The sequence below is a fragment of the Carcharodon carcharias genome, chromosome 24 (assembly GCF_017639515.1).
Source record: "Carcharodon carcharias isolate sCarCar2 chromosome 24, sCarCar2.pri, whole genome shotgun sequence".
Taxonomy (NCBI): Eukaryota; Metazoa; Chordata; class Chondrichthyes; order Lamniformes; family Lamnidae; genus Carcharodon; species Carcharodon carcharias.
Genome location: NC_054490.1, coordinates 513,934 through 541,327, shown reverse-complemented (window position 1 = coordinate 541,327; position 27,394 = coordinate 513,934). Strand labels below are relative to the sequence as shown.

The window sequence follows — 27,394 nt, the reverse complement described above, 5'->3', positions numbered from 1 at the left end:
CTAATAATGCAGGGTACTGTAGTGTAGGGGTTACATTACTGGACTAATAATTCAGGGTACAGTAGTGTAGAGGTTACGTTACTGGACTAATAATCCAGTGTACAGTAGTGTAGGGGTTACGTTACTGGATTAATAATTCAGGGTACAGTAGTGTAGGGGTTACATTACTGGACTAATAATCCAGGATACAGTAGTGTAGGGGTTACATTACTGGACCAGTAATCCAGGGTACAGTAGTGTAGGGGTTACGTTACTGGACTAATAATCCAGGGAACAGTAGTGTAGGGGTTACATTACTGGACTATTAATCCAGGGTACAGTAGTGTAGGGGATACACTACTGGACTAATAATCCAGGGTACAGTAGTGTAGGGGATACATTACTGGACTAATAATCCAGGGTACAGTAGTGTAGGGGTTACATTACTGGAATAATAATCCAGGGTACAGTAGTGTAGGGGTTACATTACTGGACTAATAATCCAGGGTACAGTAGTGTAGGGGTTACATTACTGGACTAATAATCCAGGGGACAGTAGTGGAGGGGTTACGTTACTGGACTAATAATCCAGGGTACAGTAGAGTAGGGGTTACATTACTGGACTAATAATCCAGGGTACAGTAGTGTAGGGGTTACGTTACTGGACTAATAATCCAGGGTACAGTAGTGTAGGGGATACATTACTGGACTAATAATCCAGGGTACAGTAGTGTAGGGGTTACATTACTGGACTAATAATCCAGGGTACAGTAGTGTAGGGATTACATTACTGGACTAATAATCCAGGGTACAGTAGTGGAGGGATTACGTTACTGGACTAATAATCCAGGGTACAGTAGAGTAGGGGTTACATTACTGGACTAATAATGCAGGGTACTGTAGTGTAGGGGTTTATGTTACTGGGACTAATAATGCAGGGTACTGTAGTGTAGAGGTTACATTACTGGACTAATAATCCAGGGTACAGTAGTTTAGGGGTTACGTTACTGGACTAATAATCCAGGGTACAGTAGTGTAGGTGTTCCTTTACTGGACTAATAATCCAGGGTACAGTAGTGTAGGCGTTCCGTTACAGGACTAATAATCCAGGGTACAGTAGTGTAGGGGTTACGTTACTGGACTAATAATCCAGGGTAGTGTAGGGGTTACGTTACCGGACTAATAATCCAGGGTACAGTAGTGTAGGGGTTACGTTACCCGGACTAATAATCCAGGGTACAGTAGTGTAGGGGTTACGTTACTGGACTAATAATCCTGGGTACAGTAGTGTAGGGGTTATGTTACTGGACTAATAATCCAGGGTACAGTAGTGTAGGGGTTACGTTTCTGGACTAATAATCCAGGGTACAGTAGTGTAGGGGTTACGTTACAGGACTAATAATCCAGGGTACAGTAGTGTAGGGGTTACGTTACCGGACTAATAATCCAGGGTAGTGTAGGGGTTACGTTACCGGACTAATAATCCAGGGTACAGTAGTGTAGGGGTTACGTTACCCGGACTAATAATCCAGGGTACAGTAGTGTAGGGGTTACGTTACTGGACTAATAATCCTGGGTACAGTAGTGTAGGGGTTACGTTACTGGACCTCTCTGTGTACATGCCCCTCTCTCTCTCTCTCCCTGTAAGGTGTTTAGTGTGGCTCCTTACAGCCTGTACAGTCGGGTATGTCACTGGCAACTCCCATGTTAACTTCAGACTTGGTCCCAACCAGCAGTGAAGTCAATTCCAGTATAGCAGGTGGGTGAGTGCAAAACATACCAGGCACATGCTTTAGGTGGCGTGTTAGTGGTTTAATCCGGGTAGTTCTGGAGGGGCCCGTGGCTGCCTGTGTTAGTATTGATTCGATATTGCTCCCCCTGTGGGTGGCAGACATGCAGAATTAGTGAGTGGATCAAAGTTAGGAGGATCCGGCAGTGTTTCAAAACACACTGCATTCAAGGCGCTCAGCTAATTCCACAAAGGGCAAGAAGCCCCTTCATCAGCCCAGTGTCAGCATCGAGCGCTCCCGGGGCAGGTACAGCACGGGTTAGATACAGTGTAGAACTCCCTCTACATTACCCTGACAGTGTGTCCCTCCCCACATTATACCCAGTGTCAGCATCGAGCGCTCCCAGGGCAAGTACAGCACGGGTTAGATACAGTGTAGAGCTCCCTCTACATTACCCTGACAGTGTGTCCCTCCCCACTTTATACCCAGTGTCAGCATCGAGCGCTCCCAGGGCAAGTACAGCACGGGTTAGATACAGTGTAGAGCTCCCTCTACATTACCCTGACAGTGTCCCCCCCCCCACTTTATACCCAGTGTCAGCATCGAGCACTCCCAGGGCAGGTATAGCACGGGTTAGATACAGTGTAGAGCTCCCTCTACATTACCCCGACAGTGTGTCCCCCCCACTTTATACCCAGTGTCAGCATCGAGCACTCCCAGGGCAGGTATAGCACGGGTTAGATACAGTGTAGAGGTCCCTCTACATTACCCTGACAGTGTGATACCCTCTGAGAAGCAGCAGATGAGGGAACTGGTTAACAATGTGCCAGTGTTTCAGCTTCACCTGTTCCTGCACTGTGAACTCCATAACGTTTCCCAGCTTCTCCCATCTCAGCTGCTCTGAATTCCTTACCCATGCCTCAGTGAGATCTAGGTTTAACTACTCCAACGATCTCCTGTTTTGTGAGACCGTCTCCGAACTCGCACCAAGTCCCATCCCATTCACCTGTCAGCTCCTGCTGTCCTCACTCCTCTACACTGGCTGCCAGTTTGAGAACCCTCCAATTAAAAATTCTCATCCTGATTTTCATATTCCCCTCCAGCACCTACACCCCCTCCCTATCTCTGTAACCTCCTCCATCCCCTACAACCCTCCCTACCTCTGTAGCCTCCTCCAGCCCCTACACCCCTCCCTATCTCTGTAACCTCCTCCAGCCCCTACACCCCTCCCTATCTCTGTAACCTCCTCCAGCCCCTACACCCCTCGCTATCTCTGTAACCTCCTCCAGCCCCTACAACCCTCCCTATCTCTGTAACCCTCCTACGACCCTCCGAGATCTCTGCGCTCCTCCAATTCCGTCCTCTTGACCATCCCCCTGATTTTAATCGCTCCACCATTGGCGGCTGTGCCTTCAGCTGCCTGGGGGGGTCCTGAGCTCTGGAATTCCTTCCCTAAACCTCTCCGCCTCTCTCTCGCTCTCTCTCTCCTCCAAGCTTCTGACCATTTTCCTATCTCCCTGAGTTCAATGTTAAATTCCAGCCGACAGTCATTCATAACGAACAGAAACAGTACAGAAGGAGGCTATTCGGCCTGTCACAACCATGCTGGCTCTCTGCAAGAGCATCTTAGTTGCTCCCACCTCCCTATCGTTCCTTGTAGTCTGGCAAATACTGTGAACTTCAGGGGTTTTCACAAATTCCCTTTTTTTATTCATTCACGGGGATGTGGACCCAGCATTTAGTGCCCCATCGCTAATTGCCCCCTTGAGAAGGTGGTGGGTGAGCTGCCTTCTTGAGCCGCTGCAGTCCCCGTGTGGTGTAGGTACACCCACAGTGCTGTTAGGGAGGGAGTTCCAGGATTTTGTCCCCATGTGTGGTGTGGGTACACCCACAGCGCTGTTAGGGAGGGAGTTCCAGGATTTTGTCCCGTGTGGTGTAGGTACACCCACAGCGCTGTTAGGGAGGGAGTTCCAGGATTTTGTCAGTGTGTGGCGTAGGTACACCCACAGCGCTGTTAGGGAGGGAGCTGTTAGGGAGTTCCAGGATTTTGTCCTTGTGTGGTGTAGGTACACCCACAGCGCTGTTAGGGAGGGAGTTCCAGGATTTTGTCCCTGTGTGGTGTAGGTACACCCACAGCGCTGTTAGGGAGGGAGTTCCAGGATTTTGTCCGTGTGGTGTAAGTACACCCACGGCGCTGTTAGGGAGGGAGTTCCAGGATTTTGTCCGTGTGGTGTAGGTACACCCACAGCGCTGTTAGGGAGGGAGTTCCAGGATTTTGTCCGTGTGGTGTAGGTACACCCACAGCGCTGTTAGGGAGGGAGTTCCAGGATTTTGACCCCAGCGACAGTGAAGGAACGGCCGGTATATTCCCAAGTCGGGATGGTGAGGGGCTCGGAGGGGAACTTCCAGGCTGTGGGTGTTCCCCTTGTGTCTGCTGCCCTTGTCCTTCTAGATGGTAGAGGTGGTGGGTTTGGGCGGCGCTGTCGAAGGAGCCTTGGTGAGTTGCTGCAGTGCATCTTGTAGATGGTACACACGCTGCTGCTACTGTGCGTCGGTAGTGGAGGGAGTGAATGTTTGTGGATGGGAGGCCGATCGAGCGGGGCTGCTTTGTCCTGGACGGTGTCGAGCTTCTTGAGTGTTGTGGGAGCTGCAACTCATCCAGGCAAGTGGGGAGTATCCCATCACACTCCTGACTTGTGTCTTGTAGATGGTGGACAGGCTTTGGGGGAGTCAGGAGGTGAGTGACTCTCCGCAGGATTCCTAGCCTCTGACCTGCTCCTGTAGCCGCCGGTGCTGTAGACCCTGTGGGAGGGTCCCTTCCCTCTCAAAAGGGAGGGGAGGCATGCTACCGCCCCCGGCGGGGTTGGGGTGGGCACTTGCTGGGTGTGCAGGGGTGCAGCAGTGCCGCTAAGATATATCGGCAGCTGGGGTGGATCTCACAGGGGGGACTAGCGCAGAGGGAGAGACTCCAGGGTAAATGGGTACCCACCTTCAGTGGCTCCCGCTCAGAATAGTCCCCTGATCGGTCAAGAGTCCGGTCCAGTGTGCGATTGTGGTCCCGGTGATCCAGCGTGGAATAAGTGTCTGCAGCACAGAGACGGAGAGAGAGAGAGAGAGAGTGATGCTGGGCCTCGTCTCACAACAGCTCGGCTTGCAGGAGGAGGGGTCCGGGAGGTGGGGGTTGGGGGTAGAAAGGATATAATATGCGGCAGGTCAGGCAGAGAGAAACAGAGTCAAGGTTTCAGGCCTGTGACCTTTCATCTAGGGCTGGGGGGGTAGAGACAGCGGGGCTGGGGGGGAGGTGGGAGACAGAGAGAGAGGGGGGCTGGGGGGGGAGAGAGAGAGAGAGAGGGGGGTTGGGTGTGGGAGAGAGAGAGAGAGAGAGAGAGGGGCTGTGGGGGGAGAGAGAGAGGGATGGGGGCTGTGGGGGGGGGAGAGAGAGAGAGAGAGAGGGGGGCTGTGGGGGGGAGAGAGAGAGAGAGAGGGGCTGTCGGGGTGGAGAGAGAGAGAGAGAGAGAGGGGGGCTGTGGGGGGGGAGAGAGAGAGAGGGGGCTGTGGGGGGGGGGAGAGAGAGAGAGAGAGAGAGAGAGAGGGGCTGTGGGGGGAGAGAGAGAGGGATGGGGGCTGTGGGGGGGGGGAGAGAGAGAGAGAGAGAGGGGGGCTGTGGGGGGGAGAGAGAGAGAGAGAGGGGGGCTGTGGGGGAGAGAGAGAGAGAGAGAGAGAGAGGGGGCTGTGGGGGGGAGAGAGAGAGAGAGAGAGAGAGGGGGGGGTTGGGTGGGAGAGAGAGAGAGAGAGGGGTTGGGTGTGGGGGAGAGAGAGAGAGAGAGAGAGAGGGGTTGGGTGTGGGAGAGAGAGAGAGAGAGAGAGAGGGGGGTTGGGTGTGGGAGAGAGAGAGAGAGAGAGAGAGGGGGTCTGTGGGGGGAGAGAGAGAGAGAGAGAGAGAGAGAGGGGGTCTGTGGGGGGAGAGAGAGAGAGAGAGAGAGAGGGGGTCTGTGGGGGGAGAGAGAGAGAGAGAGAGAGAGAGGGGGTCTGTGGGGGGAGAGAGAGAGAGAGAGAGAGAGAGGGGGTCTGTGGGGGGAGAGAGAGAGAGAGAGAGAGAGAGAGGGGCTGTGGGGGGGAGAGAGAGAGAGAGAGAGAGGGGGGCTGTGGGGGGAGAGAGAGAGGGGCTGTGGGGGGGAGAGAGAGAGAGAGAGAGAGGGGCTGTGGGGGGAGAGAGAGAGAGAGAGAGGGATGGGGGCTGTGGGGGAGAGAGAGAGAGAGAGAGAGATGGGGGCTGTGGGGGAGAGAGAGAGAGAGAGAGGGATGGGGGCTGTGGGGGGGAGAGAGAGAGAGAGAGAGGGGGGCTGTGGGGGGGAGAGAGAGAGAGAGAGAGAGAGAGGGGGGCTGTGGGGGGGAGAGAGAGAGAGAGAGGGATGGGGGCTGTGGGGGGGAGAGAGAGAGAGAGAGAGAGAGGGGGGCTGTGGGGGGGAGAGAGAGAGAGAGAGAGAGAGGGGGGCTGTGGGGGGAGAGAGAGAGAGAGAGAGAGAGAGGGGGTCTGTGGGGGGAGAGAGAGAGAGAGAGAGAGAGGGGGTCTGTGGGGGGAGAGAGAGAGAGAGAGAGAGAGAGGGGGTCTGTGGGGGGAGAGAGAGAGAGAGAGAGAGAGAGGGGGTCTGTGGGGGGAGAGAGAGAGAGAGAGAGAGAGAGAGAGGGGCTGTGGGGGGGAGAGAGAGAGAGAGAGAGAGGGGGGCTGTGGGGGGAGAGAGAGAGGGGCTGTGGGGGGGAGAGAGAGAGAGAGAGAGAGGGGCTGTGGGGGGAGAGAGAGAGAGAGAGAGGGATGGGGGCTGTGGGGGAGAGAGAGAGAGAGAGAGAGATGGGGGCTGTGGGGGAGAGAGAGAGAGAGAGAGGGATGGGGGCTGTGGGGGGGAGAGAGAGAGAGAGAGAGGGGGGCTGTGGGGGGGAGAGAGAGAGAGAGAGAGAGAGAGGGGGGCTGTGGGGGGGAGAGAGAGAGAGAGAGGGATGGGGGCTGTGGGGGGGAGAGAGAGAGAGAGAGAGAGAGGGGGGCTGTGGGGGGGAGAGAGAGAGAGAGAGAGAGAGGGGGGCTGTGGGGGGAGAGAGAGGGATGGGGGCTGTGGGGGGAGAGAGAGGGATGGGGGCTGTGGGGGGGAGAGAGAGAGGGATGGGGGCTGTGGGGGGGAGAGAGAGGGATGGGGGCTGTGGGGGGAGAGAGAGGGATGGGGGCTGTGGGGGGGAGAGAGAGAGAGGGGGGCTGTGGGGGGGGAGAGAGAGAGGGGGGCTGTGGGGGGAGAGAGAGAGGGATGGGGGCTGTGGGGGGGAGAGAGAGAGAGGGGGGCTGTGGGGGGGAGAGAGAGGGATGGGGGCTGTGGGGGGGAGAGAGAGAGAGGGGGGCTGTGGGGGGGAGAGAGAGGGATGGGGGCTGTGGGGGGAGAGAGAGGGATGGGGGCTGTGGGGGGAGAGAGAGAGAGAGAGAGAGGGGGGCTGTGGGGGGAGAGAGAGGGATGGGGGCTGTGGGGAGAGAGAGAGGGATGGGGGCTGTGGGGGGAGAGAGAGAGAGAGAGAGAGGGGGGCTGTGGGGGGAGAGAGAGGGATGGGGGCTGTGGGGAGAGAGAGAGGGATGGGGGCTGTGGGGGGAGAGAGAGAGAGGGATGGGGGCTGTGGGGGGAGAGAGAGAGAGGGATGGGGGCTGTGGGGGGAGAGAGAGAGAGGGATGGGGGCTGTGGGGGGAGAGAGAGAGAGGGATGGGGGCTGTGGGGGGAGAGAGAGAGAGGGATGGGGGCTGTGGGGAGAGAGAGAGAGGGGGGCTGTGGGGGGAGAGAGAGAGAGGGATGGGGGCTGTGGGGGGGAGAGAGAGAGGGATGGGGGCTGTGGGGGGGAGAGAGAGGGATGGGGGCTGTGGGGGGGAGAGAGAGGGATGGGGGCTGTGGGGGGGAGAGAGAGAGAGGGATGGGGGCTGTGGGGGGAGAGAGAGAGAGGGGGGCTGTGGGGGGGAGAGAGAGAGAGGGATGGGGGCTGTGGGGGGGAGAGAGAGAGAGGGATGGGGGCTGTGGGGGGGAGAGAGAGAGAGGGATGGGGGCTGTGGGGGGAGAGAGAGAGAGGGATGGGGGCTGTGGGGGGAGAGAGAGAGAGGGGCTGGGTTTCGAGTCAGGGCATGTGGGACAAGGACAAAAGGGAGGCACACGAGAGGGGAGGGAACGGGTTGTATAAGCAGGTTGGAAGAGCTTGTGTAAGGATGCAGTAAAGGGAAGAGAGTAGCTAAAGTAAACATTGGAACCTCGGAAGCAGGGAGAGGAGAAATTATCATGGGGATTGAGGGAACGATAGAGGCTTTGAACATATATGGTGTGTCCGTCTTCACAGCTGAAGACACAAGCTTCATCCCAGAGACAGACAGTAACCCCGGGACTAAAAGGAATGAGTAAGTTAGGGAGTTAATACCAGCCGATAAATTAGTATGAAATGTCAGAAACCCCCAGGGTGCGATGGCCCCACACCCCGAGGATCCTAAGGGACAGACCTGCAGAGATAGCGGGTGAGCTGGCTGTGATTTTCCAGAATACATCAGATTCGGGTATGGACCCATTGGATCGGAAGTCAGCTCTGCCCTTCGAGAAAGGAGGGAAAGGGAAAACAGGAAATCACTGGCCAGTCATTCACGGGGATGTGGCGTTGCTGGCTAGACCAGCATTTATTGCCCATCCCTAATTGCCCCCTTGAGAAGATGGTGGGTGAGCCACCTCCTTGAGCCGCTGCAGTCCCTGTGTGGTGTAGGTACACCCATGGTGCTGTTAGGGAGGGAGTTCCAGGATTTTGTCCCATGTGGTGTACGTACACCCATAGCGCTGTTAGGGAGGGAGTTCCAGGATTTTGTCCGTGTGGTGTACGTACACCCATAGCGCTGTTAGGGAGGGAGTTCCAGGATTTTGTCCGTGTGGTGTAGGTACACCCACAGCGCTGTTAGGGAGGGAGTTCCAGGATTTTGACCCCAGCAACAGTGAAGGAACAGCCGATATATTTCCAAGTCGGGATGGTGAGTGGCTCGGAGGGGAACTTCCAGGCTGTGGGTGTTCCCCGTGTGTCTGCTGCCCTCGTCCTTCTAGATGGTAGAGGTGGTGAGTTTGGAAGGTGCTGTCGAAGGAGCCTTGGTGAGTTGCTGCAGTGCATCTTGTAGATGGTACACACGCTGCTGCTACTGTGCGTCGGTGGTGGAGGGAATGAATGTTTGTGGATGGGGGGGGCCATCAAGCGGGGCTGCTTTGTCCTGGACAGTGTGGAGCTTCTTGAGTGTTGTGGGAGCTGCAACTCATCCAGGCAAGTGGGGAGTGTCCCATCACACTCCTGACTTGTGCCTTGTAGATGGTGGACAGGCTTTGGGGAGTCAGGAGGTGAGTTACTCTCCGCAGGATTCCCAGCCTCTGACCTGCTCTTGTAGCCACAGTATTTATATGGCTGGTCCCAGTTCAGTTTCTGGTCAATGGTAACCCCCAGGATGTTGATAGTGGGGGATTCATCGATGGTGATGCCATTGAGTGTCAAGGGGGCGATGGTTCGATTATTGCTGGAGATGGTCATTGACTGGCACTTGTGTGACACGAATGTTACTTGCCTAACATCAGATTTTTGGGGGGAAAATACAGGAATCTATTGTTAAGCGAGTCTTAACGTGCTTAGGAAAGCATAGCGCTATTAGAAAAAGCCAACATAATTTTAATGAAGGAGCACCCTGTTGGATAAATTTATTAGGGCTTTATCAGGATGGAACTTGGAGGATAGATAAAGGGGAACCAGTAGATGTGGTACACTTGGGATTTCCAAAAGGCATTTGATAATAAGGTGGCCACACAAAAGGGTGAAAGGGCAAGATAGGGGCTCATGGGAGTCAGGGGCATTGCGGGGAGGACACGGAGAGATAGGGACGGGGTTAAGTGAGTGGGTGACAAGATGGCCGATGGAGTATAATGTCGCCAAGCGTGAGGTTATCCACCTCGGTCGTAAGAAAGGAAAAGCAGGATTTTGTTGTTTTAAAAATAGAGGTGTGAAACGTGTAAATGTTGATATTCAGAGGGACTCGGGTACACTCACGGGAGGAACAGAAAGTTAGCGTGCAGGTACAGCAAGCAATTGGGAAAGCAAGCGGCAAGTCGGCCTTCATTGAGAGGGGACTGGAGTATTAGGATAAAGTCGCCTCGCTCCAATCGTCCAGGGTTTTGGTGAGACCACACCGAGAATATCGCGCACAATTTCGGTCTCCGTATTTAAGGAGGGATGTGCTTGCACTGGAGGCAGCACAGTGAAGGCTCACTAGGCTGCTCACTGGGGGCGAGAGGGCCTCTCCTGTGAGGAGAGGTCGAGGATATTGGGTCTGTGTTTCTCCGGGGTTTAGAAAAACGAGAGGTCGTCTCGTTGAAACGTTCAGTGTCCTGAAGGGGCTCGACGGGTTAGAGACAGAGATGTTGTCTCCCCGCCCCCCGGCTGGGGGAATCTAGAACAAAGGGGCACAGCCTCAGGATAAGGGGGTCGGCCAACTCGAGCAGAGATGAGGAGAAATTTCTTCACTCGGAGGGTTTGTGAATCTTTGGAATTCTCCACCCCAGAGGGACGTGGATGCTCTGTCACTCCATGGATCGAAGGCCAGGATGGACAGGTCTTTGGACCCTCCGGGAATCGAGGGGAAAACTGAATTGCAGCCCAAGATGGTACTGAATGGTGGGCCGAATGTTCTACTCCCGCTCCTCATTTTTGCGATGCAAAAGTCAGGAGAGACTGAACAACAGAAGAATTCGTCTAGCAAGGTCAAAGGGAATGGGGGGTAGGGTAACATTACAAACAGAAGCCCAGACAACAGAGACTCCCGGTCCCTGAGGGTGAGGGTCAGTGTCCGTGTGAGGGAGACAGGAGCCTCTCGGTCCCTGAGGGTGAGAGTCAGTGTCTGTGTGAGGGAGACAGGAGTCTCTCGGTCCCTGAGGGTGAGGGACAGTGTCTGTGTGAGGGAGACAGGAGTCTCTCGGTCCCTGAGGGTGAGGGTCACTGTGTGTGTGAGGGAGACAGGAGCCTCTCGGTCCCTGAGGGTGAGAGTCACTGTGTGAGGGAAACAGGAGCCTCTCGGTCCCTGAGGGTGAGGGTCCGTGTCTGTGCGAGGGAGACAGGAGCCTCTCGGTCCCTGAGGGTGAGGGTCAGTGTCTGTGTGAGGGAGACAGGAGCCTCTCGGGCCCTGAGGTTGAGGGTCACTGACTGTGTGAGGGAGACAGGAGCCTCTCGGTCCCTGAGGTTGTGGGTCAGTGTCTGTGTGAGGGAGACAGGAGCCTCTCGGTCCCTGAGGGTGAGGGTCAGTGTCTGTGTGAGGGAGACTGGAGCCTCTCGGTCCCTGAGGGTGAGGGTCAGTGTCTGTGTGAGGGAGACAGGAGCCTCTCGGTCCCTGAGGGTGAGGGTCAATGTCTGTGTGAGGGAGACAGGAGCCTCTCGGTCCCTGAGGGTGAGGGTCAGTGTCTGTGTGAGGGAGACAGGAGACTCTCGGTCCCTGAGGGTGAGGGTCAGTGTCTGTGTGAGGGAGACAGGAGCCTCTCGGTCCCTGAGGGTGAGGGTCAGTGTCTGTGTGAGGGAGACAGGAGCCTCTCGGTCCCTGAGGTTGTGGGTCAGTGTCTGTGTGAGGGAGACAGGAGCCTCTCGGTCCCTGAGGTTGTGGGTCAGTGTCTGTGTGAGGGAGACAGGAGCCTCTCGGTCCCTGAGGGTGAGGGTCAGTATCTGTGTGAGGGAGACGGGAGCCTCTCGGTCCCTGAGGGTGAGGGTCAGTATCTGTGTGAGGGAGACGGGAGCCTCTCGGTCCCTGAGGGTGAGGGTCAGTGTCTGTGTGAGGGAGACGGGAGCCTCTCGGTCCCTGAGGGTGAGGGTCAGTGTCTGTGTGAGGGAGACAGGAGCCTCTCGGTCCCTGAGGGTGAGGGTCAGTGTCTGTGTGAGGGAGACAGGAGCCTCTCGGTCCCTGAGGGTGAGGGTCAGTGTCTGTGTGAGGGAGACGGGAGCCTCTCGGTCCCTGAGGGTGAGGGTCAGTGTCTGCGTGAGGGAGACAGGAGCCTCTCGGTCCCTGAGGGTGTGGGTCAGTGTCTAATACAAACCTGGTCCAAGGTCGTCCATCGGAATCATCTCCCTCTTGTCTCCTGTGGAAAGCAGAAAATTCCAGTGAAAATTCCGTTTGCCCAAAAATAGGAAGAGAGCAGATTGTCCGGACCTCCTCCCCCACCCGGACCCCCTCCCCCGCGGCCCGGACCCCTTTCCCCACCTGGACCCCCTCACCCGGGGCCCGGACCCCCTCCAGCGGGGTCCGGACCCCCTTCCCCGCCCCCACCCGGACCCCCTCACCCGGGGCCCACCCGGACCCCCCACCCAGTACTCCTCCCCCTGACCGCCTCCCCCACCCAGAACCCCTCCTCCTGACCCCCTCCTCCACCCAGAACCCCTCCCTCAGGCCCACTCCCCCCTCCCCCGGGGCCCAGACCCTCTAGCCCACCCGGACCCCCTCCCCCGGGGTCCAGTGCGATTCCACATAGCCTCCCTCCCTGCCCTCCACCCAAGCCAACCCCCCCACTCTAACTCAATCTTCACCACTCACTGACTCTTTGGCTAACTCACTCCCCCCATCGTCTCCCCCCCTCGTCCGTCTCTCTCTCCAGCCTCTCCCCTTGTCCTGCTCTCTCTCTCTCTCTCTCTCCAGCCTCTCCCCTCGTCCCTCTCTCTCTCCGGCCTCTCCCCTCATCCCTCTCTCTCTCCGGCCTCTCCCCTCATCCCTCTCTCTCTCCGGCCTCTCCCCTCATCCCTCTCTCTCTCCGGCCTCTCCCCTCATCCCTCTCTCTCTCCGGCCTCTCCCCTCATCCCTCTCTCTCTCCGGCCTCTCCCCTCATCCCTCTCTCTCTCCGGCCTCTCCCCTCATCCCTCTCTCTCTCCGGCCTCTCCCCTCATCCCTCTCTCTCTCCGGCCTCTCCCCTCATCCCTCTCTCTCTCCGGCCTCTCCCCTCATCCCTCTCTCTCTCCGGCCTCTCCCCTCATCCCTCTCTCTCTCCGGCCTCTCCCCTCATCCCTCTCTCTCTCCGGCCTCTCCCCTCATCCCTCTCTCTCTCCGGCCTCTCCCCTCATCCCTCTCTCTCTCTCCGGCCTCTCCCCTCTTCCCTCTCTCTCTCCGGTCTCTCCCCTTACCTCCCAGTTGGTGTCGCTCGATCAGTGGTAAGGTGCTGTCATCATATGTGTTGCCAGAAGTTCCTCGATTCACACTCACCGCCTACATCAACGAGACAGCACATCAGACAGGGACAGCAACAGGGGGAGGGGGGTGGTGGGAGTCCCAACCTCAAACGCCAACACTTGATCAACCCTACCCCACCGCTCTAGCCCGGCCTTTACCTGAAAATCTGTTTTCTTCCAACCATCTTTCTCCAGCTGTTTCCGGAGCTCCTTGTAGCCCCACAAGGTCTGGAGGACGGTCCCCACGGCTTTGACCTCCTTCTCAGAGCGGCTACTGAACACACAAGAGTCAAGAACATCCAAATCAATGCCATGAGCTTCGTCACCACGAGGAGGCCCCATTCAGCACCCCCCTCCTCGAGCCTGTTACACAGGAACAGGAGGAGGCCCCATTCAGCCCCCCATCCTCGAGCCTGTTACACAGGAACAGGAGGAGGCCCCATTCAGCACCCCCTCCTCGAGCCTGTTACACAGGGACAGGAGGCCCCATTCAGCCCCTCGAGTGAGACCATGTCTGACCTGTGACCTAACTCCTCATCCCCGCCTCCGCCCCATATCCCTTAATACTTCTGGATAATAAAAATCCATCGATCTGGGATTTAAAATAAACAATCGATCCGGCATCGATTGCCGTTTGCGGGGGAGAGAGTTCCAAACTTCCGCCTCCCTTTGTGTGGAGATGTGTTTCCTAATTTCACTCCGGAAAGGTCCGGCTCGGATTTTCAAACTCTGCCCCTCCCCCCCTCGCCCCCCCCACCCCAGTCCTCGACTCCCCAACCAGGGGGAATAGTTTCTCTCCATCGACCCTACCTGTTCCCCTTAACATCTGGAAAACGTGGATCCAATCACCCCTGGATCTCCTAAATTCCAGAGAATACAACCCGAGTTTGTGCGACCTCTCCTCATAAATTTAACCCCCCCGGTATCGTTCTGGTGAATCCACATTGCGCGCCCTCCAAGGTGGAATATCTCCTTCCTCGGGTGTGGTGCCTGGACCTGCTCCCAGCGACTCCGGGTGTGGCCTAACCAGGGCTTTGTCCGGCTGGGACATGACTTCTACCCCTTGGATTCTCCTCCTTGAGACAGAGAACTGGAATGGGAAGGGGTTTGGGTCCATTGGGATTGTGGACAGTGGGAGTGACTGGGAAGGGGTTTGGGTCCATTGGGATTGTGTACAGTGGGAGTGAAGGGAAAGGGGTTTGGGTCCATTGGGATTGTGTACAGTGGGAGTGAAGGGGAAGGGGTTTGGGTCCATTGGGATTGTGGACAGTGGGAGTGAAGGGGAATGGGTTTGGGTCCATTGGGATTGTGGACAGTGGGAGTGAAGGGAAAGGGGTCTTAGTCCATTGGGATTGTGTACAGTGGGAGTGAAGGGTAAGGGGTTTGGGTCCATTGGGATTGCGTACAGTGGGAGCGAATGGGAAGGGATTTGGGTCCATTGGGATTGTGGACAGTGGGAGTGAATGCGAAGGGGTTTGGGTCCATTGGGATTGTGTAGAGTGGGAGTGAAGGGGAAGGGGTTTGGGTCCATTGGGATTGTGGACAGTGGGAGTGAACGGGAAGGGGTTTGGGTCCACTGGGACTGTGTAGAATGGGAGTGAATGGGAAGGAGTTTGGGTCCATTGGGATTGTGGACAGTGGGAGTGAATGGGAAGGGGTTTGGGGCCAATGGGATTGTGTTGAATGGGAGTGAATGGGAAGGGGTTTGGGTCCATTGGGATTGTGTAGAGTGGGAGTGAAGGGGAAGGGGTTTGGGTCCATTGGGATTGTGTACAGCGGAGTGAAGGGGAAGGGGTTTGGGTCCATTGGGATTGTGTACAGTGGGAGTGAAGGGAAAGGGGTTTAGGTCCATTGGGATTGTGTAGAGTGGGAGTGAATGGGAAGGGGTTTGGGTCCATTGGGATTGTGGACAGTGGGAGTGAAGGGGAAGGGGTTTGGGTCCATTGGGATTGTGGACAGTGGGAGTGAAGGGGAAGAGGTTTGGGTCCATTGGGATTGTGGACAGTGGGACTGAAGAGGAAGGGGTTTGGGTCCATTGGGATAGCTATTTGAAGCCCCTCATTGGCGGAGGAATCTTTCTGAGGAAGTAATTTGCCAATGTGTTCCTCCCAGTGCCCCAGCCTTACCTAGACTTGTTCATCAGTACAAGTTTCTCCACACCCTGCAACTCCCTCAGCTTCTTCGCTGCCTCCACATTATCGATGACAACCTCGTTTATGGTCTGGACAATCGACACCACGGTGTCCTCACTCCGGCTCCGGGAAGATTCCTGGCCCCCTGGCAAATTGAAGATTAGATTGGGCATCGCGTGCTTGCCTGGCAGGAGAGGAAGCAACAAGACACCAATTAGACACAGCACCCATTGCACAATCTTGTGTGGGGCCTTCACAGCCCAGTTAGTGGGCCAGAGGGATGGTCTTCGATGGGAGAGTGAGGGGATTAGAGGGATGGTCTTCGATGGGGGAGTTAGGAGATTAGAGGGATGGTCTTCGATAGGAGAGTTAGGGGATTAGAGGGATGGTCTTCGATGGGAGAGTTAGGGGATTAGAGGGATGGTCTTCGATGGGAGAGTTAGGGGGTTAGAGGGATGGTCTTCGATGGGAGAGTTAGGGGATTAGAGGGATGGTCTTCGATGGGGGAGTTAGGGGGTTAGAGGGATGGTCTTCGATGGGAGAGTTAGGGGATTAGAGGGATGGTCTTCGATGGGGGAGATAGGGGGCCAGAGGGATGGTCTTCGATGGGAGAGTTAGGGGGTTAGAGGGATGGTCTTCGATGGGAGAGTTAGGGGGTTAGAGGGATGGTCTTCGATGGGAGAGTTAGGGGATTAGAGGGATGGACTTCGATGGGGTAATTAGGGGGCCAGAGGGATGGTCTTCGATGGGAGAGTTAGGGGATTAGAGGGATGGTCTCCGATGGGGGAGTTAGGAGATTAGAGGGATGGTCTTCGATGGGAGAGTTAGGGGATTAGAGGGATGGTCTTCGATGGGAGAGTTAGGGGATTGGGGGGTTGGTCTTCGATGGGGGAGTTAGGGGGCCAGAGGGATGGTCTTCAATGGGAGAGTTAGGGGATTGGAAGGATGGTCTTCGATGGGAAAGTTAGGGGATTAGAGGGATGGTCTTTGATGGGAGAGTTAGGAGATTAGAGGGATGGTCTTCGATGGGGGAGTTAGGAGATTAGAGGGATGGTCTTCGATGGGGGAGTTAGGAGATTAGAGGGATGGTCTTCGATGGGGGAGTTAGGGGGCCAGAGGGATGGTCTTCAATGGGAGAGTTAGGGGATTAGAGGGATGGTCTTCGATGGGGGAGTTAGGGGGTTAGAGGGATGGTCTTCGATGGGGGAGATAGGGGACCAGAGGGATGGTCTTCGATGGGAGAGTTAGGGGGTTAGAGGGATGGTCTTCGATGGGGGGGTTAGAGGGATGGTCTTCGATGGGAGAGTTAGGGGGTTAGAGGGATGGTCTTCGATGGTAGAGTTAGGGGATTAGAGGGATGGTCTTCGATGGGGGAGTTAAGAGATTAGAGGGATGGTCTTCGATGAGGGAGTTAGGAGATTAGAGGGATGGTCTTCGATGGGAGAGTTAGGGGATTGGAGGGATGGTCTTCGATGGGAGAGTTAGGGGATTAGAGAGAGGGTCTTCGATGGGGAGTTAGGGGATTAGAGTGATGGTCTTCAATGGGGGAGTTAGGGGATTAGAGGGATGGTCTTCGGTGGGGGAGTTAGGGGATTAGAGGGATGGTCTTCGATGGGGGTGTTAGGGGATTAGAGGGATGGTCTTCGATGGGGGTGTTAGGGGATTAGAGGGATGGTCTTCGATGGGAGAGTTAGGGGATTAGAGGGATGGTCTTCGATGGGAGAGTTAGGGGATTAGAGGGATGGTCTTCGATGGGAGAGTTAGGGGATTAGAGGGATGGTCTTCGATGGGAGAGTTAGGGGATTAGAGGGATGGTCTTCGATGGGAGAGTTAGGGGATTAGAGGGATGGTCTTCGTTGGGGAAGTTAGTGGTTGGAGGACCTCCTGCACTCACCTATCAGCTCCTTGTTCCGGGCATCGAGTGACAGGTTACGCAGTGCCCCGGACACAGCCTTGACCACCCGGTCGTTGTCGTGCGTGAGGCGCTCAGCGATGTTGGACAGGCCTTTCTCCTGCCGCACGGCTGTCCGAATGTAGCGGCCATACTGAAGGTGGAGAGGGCAAAGGTCAACGTACTGATGGAGGCGCTCACCAGCTCCACCTGACCCCCCAACAAACCCCCACCCCCCCCCCACCACCCCACCCTCCAAACCGCGTGGTAACCACCAGCCTCCCGGTCATGCTAAAGATTTACCCATCATGCAACCCAGTTCCCCGTTTCCCGGCTCTACACCCGCTCCTGGTAACCAATGATTCGCTCCCACCCTGATAACCAATAGCAGCCGTAGGCCACCATTCGGCCCCTCAATCCAGTCCAGTGAATCCTTGTTTCACTCCCGCTACGGTAAGTACGTCCTTCCTTTGGTAAAGGAGCTCAAAACCCTACCCCCGCGCTCCAGGTGTGGCCTTCACCTGCGTAACGGTGGCCGGACTTCCTTACTCCGATTCACCAATCTTTCCCTATAGGCCGCTTCTCTTCCTGTTTACCAGCAACACCCCGGGGGCCCAGAGTTGTCGTGGGGCAGGAGTCGCGTGCGGGCTAGGCCAGGGTAAGAACAGCCGACTTCCCTTCCCTGAAGGAGGGGTGTCCGTCAACCGGGCAGGTGTGCATTTTGCTTAACAACCCAATCAGTGGGAGTTTCGTGGTGGCCGAGAGCGAGACCGAGCGTCCCATTCCAGATTTTACCCATTGAAATTAAACTTCTGCCGGCTGCCGGAGTGGGACATGGACCTGGGTGGTCTCCAGAGAGTCAGCCTGGGCCTCGGTGGGTTATCAGCACAATGGCACGACCGACACGTCACTGTCTTGCCCCCCACCCCCCGGCAATGACCCTCTTTCGAGAGCCCCACGCTGTGACCGAACCCCAAAGCCCTGGCTAACCCGGAGAATTAATCTCCACAGCAACTATCGCCCGATTCCCTTCGTCCCCCCCCACCACCCCCCATACCCATTCCCCTCCCCCATACTCACCGTCCAGCGACCGGCACACAGGTTCTGCAGGGCTCCAGCCACTGCCTCGAGCACCGCAGGGTTCTTGGACTCCTTCATCAGCGAGAGGTAGACGCGGACCACCTCGGGCTGGTACAGCAGCTCGGAGCCTAGGACGAACAGTTCGTGGGGTCAGAACGAGAGAGAGAGAGAGAGAGAAGCCAACGCGCGGCGGGGGGGGGGGGGGGGGGGGGCAGCGCCCTGGAAATGCCCTCCCCCGGCGGGACCCCATTGTCATGGTAACGCGGTGACCAGGGCTGTGCACGGCACTCCAGCCAGGGGGAATGAAGTGGGGGGGTGGAGAAAGAAACACTCGCCCCCAGCCCCTATAACCTCGGCCAGTGAAGACACTGATCCCACCCCCCCACCCCCCCCACCGTCTGACTTCCCCGCCGCCTGTCCACACACCTTCAGGGCTCCGTGGACACCTCAACTGGGCCTCCAGTTCCTCGACGGGTCTCAGTATCCACCCCCTCCCCCCTCCCCCGCAACCCTTTGCGAATTCCCTCGCCTCCTTGGCCCTCCCCGAAACCTCCAGGTTAAACTGCGTTGGCCACTTCTCTGCCCGCCTCACCAGCGACCGTCGACAAGACACATCGCCCTCCGAGCTATCCTCCGCAGCCTCCAGCCACACACACACGGGGGCAATCTGTGGAACGCCTGTGGAGGGCCTTTCAAATCGGGGTTCACCCAAACAACCACCCCCAACCCCCGCAACCCACTCCGGCCGCCTTCGAGCGGGTCAACCGGTGGGACGTCTTACCTTTGGCCTGGGTGTTCCTCTTGGGCATCTCTGCGTCGGCAGCACTGGGGTCATCAGTGCCTTTTCTTCCTGGTTGCGGAGGTAGCAGAGAAAAGGTAGATGTGAGCACAAGGCGAGGCCCCTTTCCATCCCCTCCCCAGTCCCCCACCCCCCACCCCCACGTGCCCCCACTCCCCTCCCTGGACGCAAGCAGCGTCCTGGCCTCCGCCATCAGGGGGAAGTGCCCCCAAGACTCGCCAAGCGGGCCAAGGTACCGTCCCATCTCCTGGCCGGCCGGTGGAACAGAGGGCGGTGGAGTGCTCCCTCGCCACTGACCAACCTCCACCCCCCCACTCCATCCCCCTATGCCATGGCGCTGCAGTCCCACTGTCCTGCCAGGAGGGGGCGACCCGGAGCAGAGCCAGGCTGCCACCTGTTGGCGGACAGGTGGCACCGCAGGTCAGGCGCGGACTGACCTTTCCACCCTCCCACGACCTGGGGTTAAAGCGTGTCTGGTCTGCGTGCGAACCACGATAATGGCACAAGGTTAGAACCACTTCTCAGCATCAACATAAACATAACATTGATCAACCAATGCCTACATTCAACGCTGACACTGGGTATAAAGTGGGGGAGGGACACACAATGTCTGGGTAGTGTAGAGGGAGCTCTACACTGTATCTAACCCGTGCTGTACCTGCCCTGGGAGCGCTCGATGCTGACACTGGGTATAAAGTGGGGGAGGGACACACTGTCAGGGTCATGTAGAGGGAGATCTACACTGTGTCTAACCCCAACCTATATCAAGAACCTCATACATCCTGATAGTCATCTCGCAGAAGTAACCATTAATGATACACTAACTTCCTACAACCCTCCCTAACTCTCTAACCTCCTCCAGCCCCTACAACCCTCCCTATCTCTGTAACCTCCTCCAGCCCCTACAACCCTCCCTATCTCTGTAACCACCTTCAGCCCCTACAACCCTCCCTATCTCTGTAACCTCCTCCAGCCCCTACAACCCTCCCTATCTCTGTAACCACCTTCAGCCCCTACAAACCTCCCTATCTCTGTAACCTCCTCCAGCCCCTACACCCCTCCCTACCTCTGTAACCTCCTTCAGCCCCTACAACCCTCCCTAACTCTCTAACCTCCTCCAGCCCCTACACCCCTCCCTATCTCTGTAACCTCCTTCAGCCCCTACAACCCTCCCTAACTCTCTAACCTCCTCCAGCCCCTACAACCCTCCCTATCTCTGTAACCTCCTCCAGCCCCTACAACCCTCCCTATCTCTGTAACCTCCTCCAGCCCCTACACCCCTCCCTATCTCTGTAACCACCTCCAGCCCCCACAACCCTCCCTATCTCTGTAACCTCCTCCAGCCCCCTACGACCCTCCCTATCTCTGTAACCCTCCTACGACCCTCCGAGATCTCTGCGCTCCTCCAATTCCAGCCTCTTGACCATCCCCCCCGATTTTAATCTCTCCACCATCGGCGGCCGTGCCTTCAGCTACCTGGGGGGGGGTCCTGAGCTCTGGAATTCCCTCCCCAAATCCCCCCATCACTCACTCCGCCACTCACTCCCTCTCTTTCCCGCCCTCCTTTAAACCTTGCTCTTTGACTGAGGTTTGGGTCACCAGTCCTTAGTATGAGACGAGGACCGATAGCGTCCGATTACCCTTTGGGAGTTTGTACTGCAATGGAAAACGCTGGGAGATGTTTCATTGTGTTGTGGAACACGGGGAACAGCACCGTGCCAGTTCCGCACAGTGACATCTACCCAGCTCAGTGAAAAGCAGAGGATCCAGCCACGAGAGACCAGTATTCACCATCCACCAGCAAAGTCAGATTACAGAGGCAAGCCCAGCAACAGCAGCAGGGAACACAGCAGACACACGGCAACTTGACAGCACTCACCTCTGGAGAACCAGTCCTCTGGAAAGCAGCGAGAGAGGACGACAGGAGACGCAGAGATAGAGAGCGAGCAATAGATGGCACGGACCCACACACAGTAATAAAGACACACACAAGAGAGAGGGGGAAAGGGGGCGAGAGAGAGAGATGGGGGGGAACGGGGCGAGAGAGAGAGGGGGGGGAAGGGGGCGAGAGAGAGAGAGGGGGGAAGGGGGCGAGAGAGAGTGGGGGGGAAGGGGGCGAGAGGGAGTGGGGGGGAAGGGGGCGAGAGAGAGTGAGCGGGGCAAGGGGGCGAGAGAGAGCGAGAGGGAAAGGGGGCAAGAGAGAGTGAGGGGGCGAGAGAGAGCGAGGGGGGAAGGGGGCGAGAGAGAGCGAGGGGGGGAAGGGGGCGAGAGAGAGCGAGGGGGGGAAGGGGGCGAGAGAGAGCGAGGGGGGGAAGGGGGCGAGAGAGAGCGAGGGGGGGAAGGGGGCGAGAGAGAGCGAGGGGGGGAAGGGGGCGAGAGAGAGCGAGGGGGGGAAGGGGGCGAGAGAGAGCGAGGGGGGGAAGGGGGCGAGAGAGAGCGAGGGGGGGAAGGGGGCGAGAGAGAGCGAGGGGGGGAAGGGGGCGAGAGAGAGCGAGGGGGGGAAGGGGGCGAGAGAGAGCGAGGGGGGGAAGGGGGCGAGAGAGAGCGAGGGGGGGAAGGGGGCGAGAGAGAGCGAGGGGGGGAAGGGGGCGAGAGAGAGCGAGGGGGGGAAGGGGGCGAGAGAGAGCGAGGGGGGGAAGGGGGCGAGAGAGAGCGAGGGGGGAAGGGGGCGAGAGAGAGCGAGGGGGGGAAGGGGGCGAGAGAGAGCGAGGGGGGGAAGGGGGCGAGAGAGAGCGAGGGGGGAAGGGGGCGAGAGAGAGCGAGGGGGGGAAGGGGGCGAGAGAGAGCGAGGGGGGGAAGGGGGCGAGAGAGAGCGAGGGGGGAAGGGGGCGAGAGAGAGCGAGGGGGGAAGGGGGCGAGAGAGAGCGAGGGGGGAAAGGGGGCGAGAGAGAGCGAGGGGGGAAAGGGGGCGAGAGAGAGCGAGGGGGGGAAGGGGGCGAGAGAGAGCGAGGGGGGGAAGGGGGCGAGAGAGAGCGAGGGGGGGAAGGGGGCGAGAGAGAGCGAGGGGGGGAAGGGGGCGAGAGAGAGCGAGGGGGGGAAGGGGGCGAGAGAGAGCGAGGGGGGAAGGGGGCGAGAGAGAGCGAGGGGGGGAAGGGGGCGAGAGAGAGCGAGGGGGGAAGGGGGCGAGAGAGAGCGAGGGAGGGGAAGGGGGCGAGAGAGAGCGAGGGGGGAAGGGGGCGAGAGAGAGCGAGGGGGGAAGGGGGCGAGAGAGAGCGAGGGGGGAAGGGGGCGAGAGAGAGCGAGGGGGGAAGGGGGCGAGAGAGAGCGAGGGGGAAGGGGGCGAGAGAGAGTGAGGGGGCGAGTGAGAGCGAGGGCGGGAAGGGGGCGAGAGAGAGCGAGGGGGGAAGGGGGCGAGAGAGAGTGAGCGGGGCAAGGGGGCGAGAGAGAGTGAGGGGGGAAGGGGGCGAGAGAGAGCGAGGGGGGAAGGGGGCGAGAGAGAGGGAAAGGGGCGAGAGAGAGCGAGGGGGGAAGGGGGCGAGAGAGAGCGAGGGGAGAAGGGGGCGAGAGAGAGTGAGGGGGCGAGAGAGAGCGAGGGGGGGAAGGGGGCGAGAGAGAGCGAGGGGGAAGGGGGCGAGAGAGAGTGAGCGGGGCAAGGGGGCGAGAGAGAGCGAGCGGGGCAAGGGGGCGAGAGAGAGCGAGGGGGCAAGGGGGCGAGAGAAAGCGAGGGGGGAAGGGGGCGAGAGAGAGTGAGGGGGCGAGCGAGAGCGAGGGGGGGAAGGGGGCGAGAGAGAGCGAGGGGGGAAGGGGGCGAGAGAGAGCGAGGGGGGGAAGGGGGCGAGAGAGAGCGAGGGGGGGAAAGGGGGCGAGAGAGAGCGAGGGGGGGGAAAGGGGGCGAGAGAGAGCGAGGGAGGGGAAGGGGGCGAGAGAGAGCGAGGGGGAAGGGGGCGAGAGAGAGCGAGGGGGGAAGGGGGCGAGAGAGAGCGAGGGGGGAAGGGGGCGAGAGAGAGCGAGGGGGAAGGGGGCGAGAGAGAGCGAGGGGGGAAGGGGGCGAGAGAGAGCGAGGGGGGAAGGGGCGAGAGAGAGCGAGGGGGGAAGGGGGCGAGAGAGAGTGAGGGGGTGAGAGCGAGGGCGGGAAGGGGGCGAGAGAGAGCGAGGGGGGAAGGGGGCGAGAGAGAGTGAGCGGGGCAAGGGGGCGAGAGAGAGTGAGGGGGGAAGGGGGCGAGAGAGAGAGAGGGGGGAAGGGGGCGAGAGAGAGTGAAGGGGCGAGAGAGAGCGAGGGGGGAAGGGGGGGAGAGAGAGCGAGGGGGAAGGGGTCGAGAGAGAGTGAGGGGGCGAGAGAGAGCGAGGGGGGGAAGGGGGCGAGAGAGAGCGAGGGGGAAGGGGGCGAGAGAGAGTGAGCGGGGCAAGGGGGCGAGAGAGAGCGAGGGGGCAAGGGGGCGAGAGAAAGCGAGGGGGCAAGGGGGCGAGAGAAAGCGAGGGGGCAAGGGGGCGAGAGAGAGTGAGGGGGCGAGAGAGAGCGAGGGCGGGAAGGGGGCGAGAGAGAGCGAGGGGGGAAGGGGGCGAGAGAGAGCGAGGGGGGAAGGGGGCGAGAGAGAGCGAGGGGGGAAGGGGGCGAGAGAGAGCGAGGGGGGAAGGGGGCGAGAGAGAGCGAGGGGGGAAGGGGGCGAGAGAGAGAAAGAGAGGGGGAAGGGGGCGAGAGAGAGAAAGAGAGGGGGAAGGGGGCGAGAGAGAGAAAGAGAGGGGGAAGGGGGCGAGAGAGAGAAAGAGAGGGGGAAGGGGGCGAGAGAGAGAAAGAGAGGGGGAAGGGGGCGAGAGAGAGAAAGAGAGGGGGGAAGAGGGCGAGAGAGAGAAAGAGAGGGGGAAGGGGGCGAGAGAGAGAAAGAGAGGGGGGAAGAGGGCGAGAGAGAGAAAGAGAGGGGGAAGGGGGCGAGAGAGAGAAAGAGAGGGGGGAAGAGGGCGAGAGAGAGAGGGGGGAAGGGGGCGAGAGAGAGAAAGAGAAATGGGGAATGGGGCGAGAGAGAGAAAGAGAAATGGGGAATGGGGCGAGAGAGAGAGAGAGAGGGAAAGGGGGAACGGGGCGAGAGAGAGGGGGGCGAGAGAGAGAGAGGGGGGAGAGGGAGAGGGGAGAGGAAGCGTGAGAAAGAAAAAGAAAGAGTGAGAGAGAGAGAGAGAGAGAGAAAGGAAAAAAAATGGACAAGTCATTAACTGAAACTAGAAGGGAGCTGAGAGGGAGGCCCAATCCGATCAGGGGCAGATCAGTGGAGAAATAAACCCTCACGACGCTTCAACTCCGGAAACACCGGGATCTCAGTCCCACACCCGGACTCAGACCGGACACCAGGCCGGGGCTGAACCCCTGGGGTCCCTTCAGGGGCCATCCTCCTCCTCCTGCTGGCCCCTTCGCCGAGCACCTTCCGTCCCCCAGCCCCCACCCCTCTCCAGTCACCGACCGACCGACTGACCGACCGACCGGGCACTGGGGAGTGGTTCCTGCCGGTTTCACCGGAGGTGCCACACCCAACTAGGCCCAGCCCAGCCAACTCAGCCAAGGCTACTGCCCGCTCACGGGGAACACCTTGGCAGCGCCAATGCCGGGGGGGGGGGGGGGGGGGGGGGGGGGGGGGGATGTCAGAAATAAAACGGGTCTGAAGGACCCACGGCCGAAAACGAGCGAACCTGTGTCCACCTCCCCCCACCCCCCACCCCCTCGGCGATCCACCCTGCGGAGATTTGGCCTCCCAGCCCTGCCATTCTCAAATAAAAATAATCAAACAATGACATCGGCCTGTGCCCGTGTGTGTGTACACGCCTGTGCGTGTGCCCGTGTGTGTGTGGATGCACGTGCGTGTGCCCGTGTGTGTGTACGCCTGTGCGTGTGCCCGTGTGTGTGTGGATGCACGTGCGTGTGCCCGTGTGTGTGTGTACGCGTGTGCCCGTGTGTGTGTGTACGCGTGTGCCCGTGTGTGTGTACGCGTGTGCGTGTGCCCGTGTGTGTGTGTACGCGTGTGCCCGTGTGTGTGTACGCGTGTGCGTGCCCGTGTGTGTGTGTACGCGTGTGCGTGTGCCCGTGTGTGTGTGTATGCGTGTGCCCGTGTGTGTGTGTACGCGTGTGCGTGTGCCCGTGTGTGTGTGTACGCGTGTGCGTGTGTCCGTGTCCCCGTGCACGCATGTACACATGTGGACAGGACGGTCTGTTCGAGGAAGCGCTGAGTGAGTACTTCACACTCATGAAAAGCGTTTCATAATCTTCATCATCACCAGAGTCACCTCACAAACCCCCCAATGACACACCCAACGTCAGAGCAGGAGTTTAACACCCCCCTCATTCCCTCCCCCATTCCTCCCCCACCCCCCCACCCCCAATTTCCCATTCCCCATAACCCCCCCCACCGCCAGGGCCCGGAATCACCACTCCAAAAGCAGGATGGCGAACGGCATCGCTGGGACTGTGCACTCGATGGGCAGGGCAGGGTCGGGCGGTGCCAGGGAGAAGATGGAACAGGCCTTCGAGCCTCAGGACAAAGGGAAAACCGGTTCAGGCAGGTTGGGTAGTCACTGGCTGGTCTCAAAGGCGGCTGGGGGTGGGTGAGGGTTAGCCTCGCAGTTACACTCAGAGCAGCCCCTAACTCCCATCGAAGAACATCCCTCTAATCCCCTCACTCTCCCATCGAAGACCATCCCTCTAATCCCCTCACTCTCCCATCGAAGACCATCCCTCTAATCCCCTAACTCCCATCGAAGAACATCCCTCTAATCCCCTCACTCTCCCATCGAAGACCATCCCTCTAATCCCCTAACTCTCCCATCGAAGACCATCCCTCTAATCCCCTAACTCCCCCATCGAAGACCCTCCCTCTAATCCCTTAACTCTCCCATCAAAGACCATTCTTCTAATCCCTTAACTCTCCATTCGAAGACCATCCCTCCAGTCCCCTAACTCTCCCATCGAAGACCCTCCCTCTAATCCCCTAACTCCCCCATCGAAGACCCTCCCTCTAATCCCCTAACTCTCCATCGAAGACCATCCCTCTAATTCCCTAACTCTCCCATCGAAAACCCTCCCTCTAATCCCCTAACTCTCCCATCAAAGACCATCCCTCTAATCCCCTCACTCTCCCATCGAAGACCATCCCTCTGGTCCCCTAACTCCCCCATCGAAGACCATCCCTCTAGTCCCCTAACTCCCCCATCGAAGACCATCCCTCTAGTCCCCTAACTCTCTCATCGAAGCTATCCCTCTAATCCCCTAACTCTCTCATCGAAGACCATCCCTCTAATCCCCTAACTCCCCCATCGAAGACCATCCCTCTAATCCCCTAACTCTCCCATCGAAGACCATCCCTCTAGTCCCCTAACTCTCTCATCGAAGCTATCCCTCTAATCCCCTAATTCTCCCATCGAAGACCATCCCTCAAGTCCCCTAACTCCCTCATCGAAGACCATCCCTCTGGTCCCCTAACTCCCCCTTAGAAACCCTGTCCCCCTCAGGATATGTACTCAGCCACTTCAGTCAGTGATAAGAATTTGTAGGAGTAGTCCAATCAGCCCCTCGAGCCTGCTCTGCCATTCAATAAGATCAGGGTTGATCTGATTGTGGCCTGAACTCCACTTTCTTGCCTGTCCCCTGCAAAACCCCTCAACCACCCCCCGCCCTCCCTTGTCGATCAGAAACCTGTCTAACTCAGCCTTGAATAAATTCAGTGACCCAGCCCCCACTGCTCTCTGAGGGGCGGCGGGAGCATTCCACAGACTCACGACCCACCAAGAGAGGAAATTCCTCTTCGTCTCCGTCTTCAATGGAAGACCCCTCATTCTGAAACTGTGCCCCCCAACTCGTTCTAGACTCCCCCCAACAAGGGGGAAACATCCTCCCAGCATCCACCTTGTCAAACCCCCCTCCTTCCCTCAGAATCTGATATGTTTCAATAAGACCACCTCTCATTCTTCTAAACCCCAATGGGTACAGGGCCCAACCTGCTCACCCTTTTCTCATCAGACAAACCCCCTTCGCCCCAGGAATCGGCCGAGTGAACCTCCTCTGAACGGCCTCCGATGCAAGTATATCGATCCTTCAGTGAGGCGACTGAAACTGTCCACAGGTGCTCCAGGTGCACTCTCACCAACCGTTGGAGGAACCCTTCCCAACATTTATACTCGGGACGAGGAGAAGTCTCTTCACTCGGAAGGTTGTGGATGTTGGAATTCTCTACCCCAGGGAGCCGAGGATGCTCAGTTGTTGAGTACTTTCAAGACTGAGATGAAGGGTTTGGACGCTGAGGGAATTAAAGGGACGGGGCGGTGGGGGAGGGGGGCTGAGCGGGCGGGAAAGTGGGATTGAGGTGGAAGAAGAGCTCGAGGGGCCGAATGGCCACCGCCTGCTCCCGTTTCTTACGTTCTCGACACGCGCAAGAGAGAGAGAGAGAGAGAGAGACACCTGCCTGACCTCTTATGCTTTGGCACTTCAGTACCTCAGACCTCCCTACTCCCAACTGAGGACACACCCAAAAGCGGTGGTCTAGTGGGGGAGGGGGAGATGGGGAACCTCCGGACTATCCCAACCTACCGAGGAGTACAGGGGGAGGGGGGGGTGGGGAGCTTGCCTGGATGGTTGAAGGACACC

The 27,394-nt window shown here is 58.4% G+C and overlaps 1 protein-coding gene across 6 annotated transcripts in view; it reads right to left on the bottom strand.

The window, feature by feature from the left end:
- Window positions 1-27,394, bottom strand: part of ctnnd1 (catenin (cadherin-associated protein), delta 1) — a 172,182-nt gene that overhangs the window by 19,790 nt on the left and 124,998 nt on the right. For 5 of the 6 annotated variants that reach the window (XM_041173964.1, XM_041173966.1, XM_041173965.1 and 2 more), the window contains 9 exons: window positions 18,817-18,885; window positions 18,036-18,163; window positions 16,959-17,109; window positions 15,059-15,248; window positions 13,092-13,206; window positions 12,888-12,969; window positions 11,813-11,854; window positions 4,699-4,793; window positions 1,760-1,857 (listed from right to left, as the gene is read on the bottom strand). In XM_041173964.1, the coding sequence (XP_041029898.1) occupies window positions 1,792-1,857; window positions 4,699-4,793; window positions 11,813-11,854; window positions 12,888-12,969; window positions 13,092-13,206; window positions 15,059-15,248; window positions 16,959-17,109; window positions 18,036-18,163; window positions 18,817-18,885 (938 nt within the window). In that variant the 3' untranslated portion in view covers window positions 1,760-1,791. The remainder of the gene's footprint in view (window positions 1-1,759; window positions 1,858-4,698; window positions 4,794-11,812; window positions 11,855-12,887; window positions 12,970-13,091; window positions 13,207-15,058; window positions 15,249-16,958; window positions 17,110-18,035; window positions 18,164-18,816; window positions 18,886-27,394) is intronic. The other variant, XM_041173963.1, reaches the window with a different exon arrangement.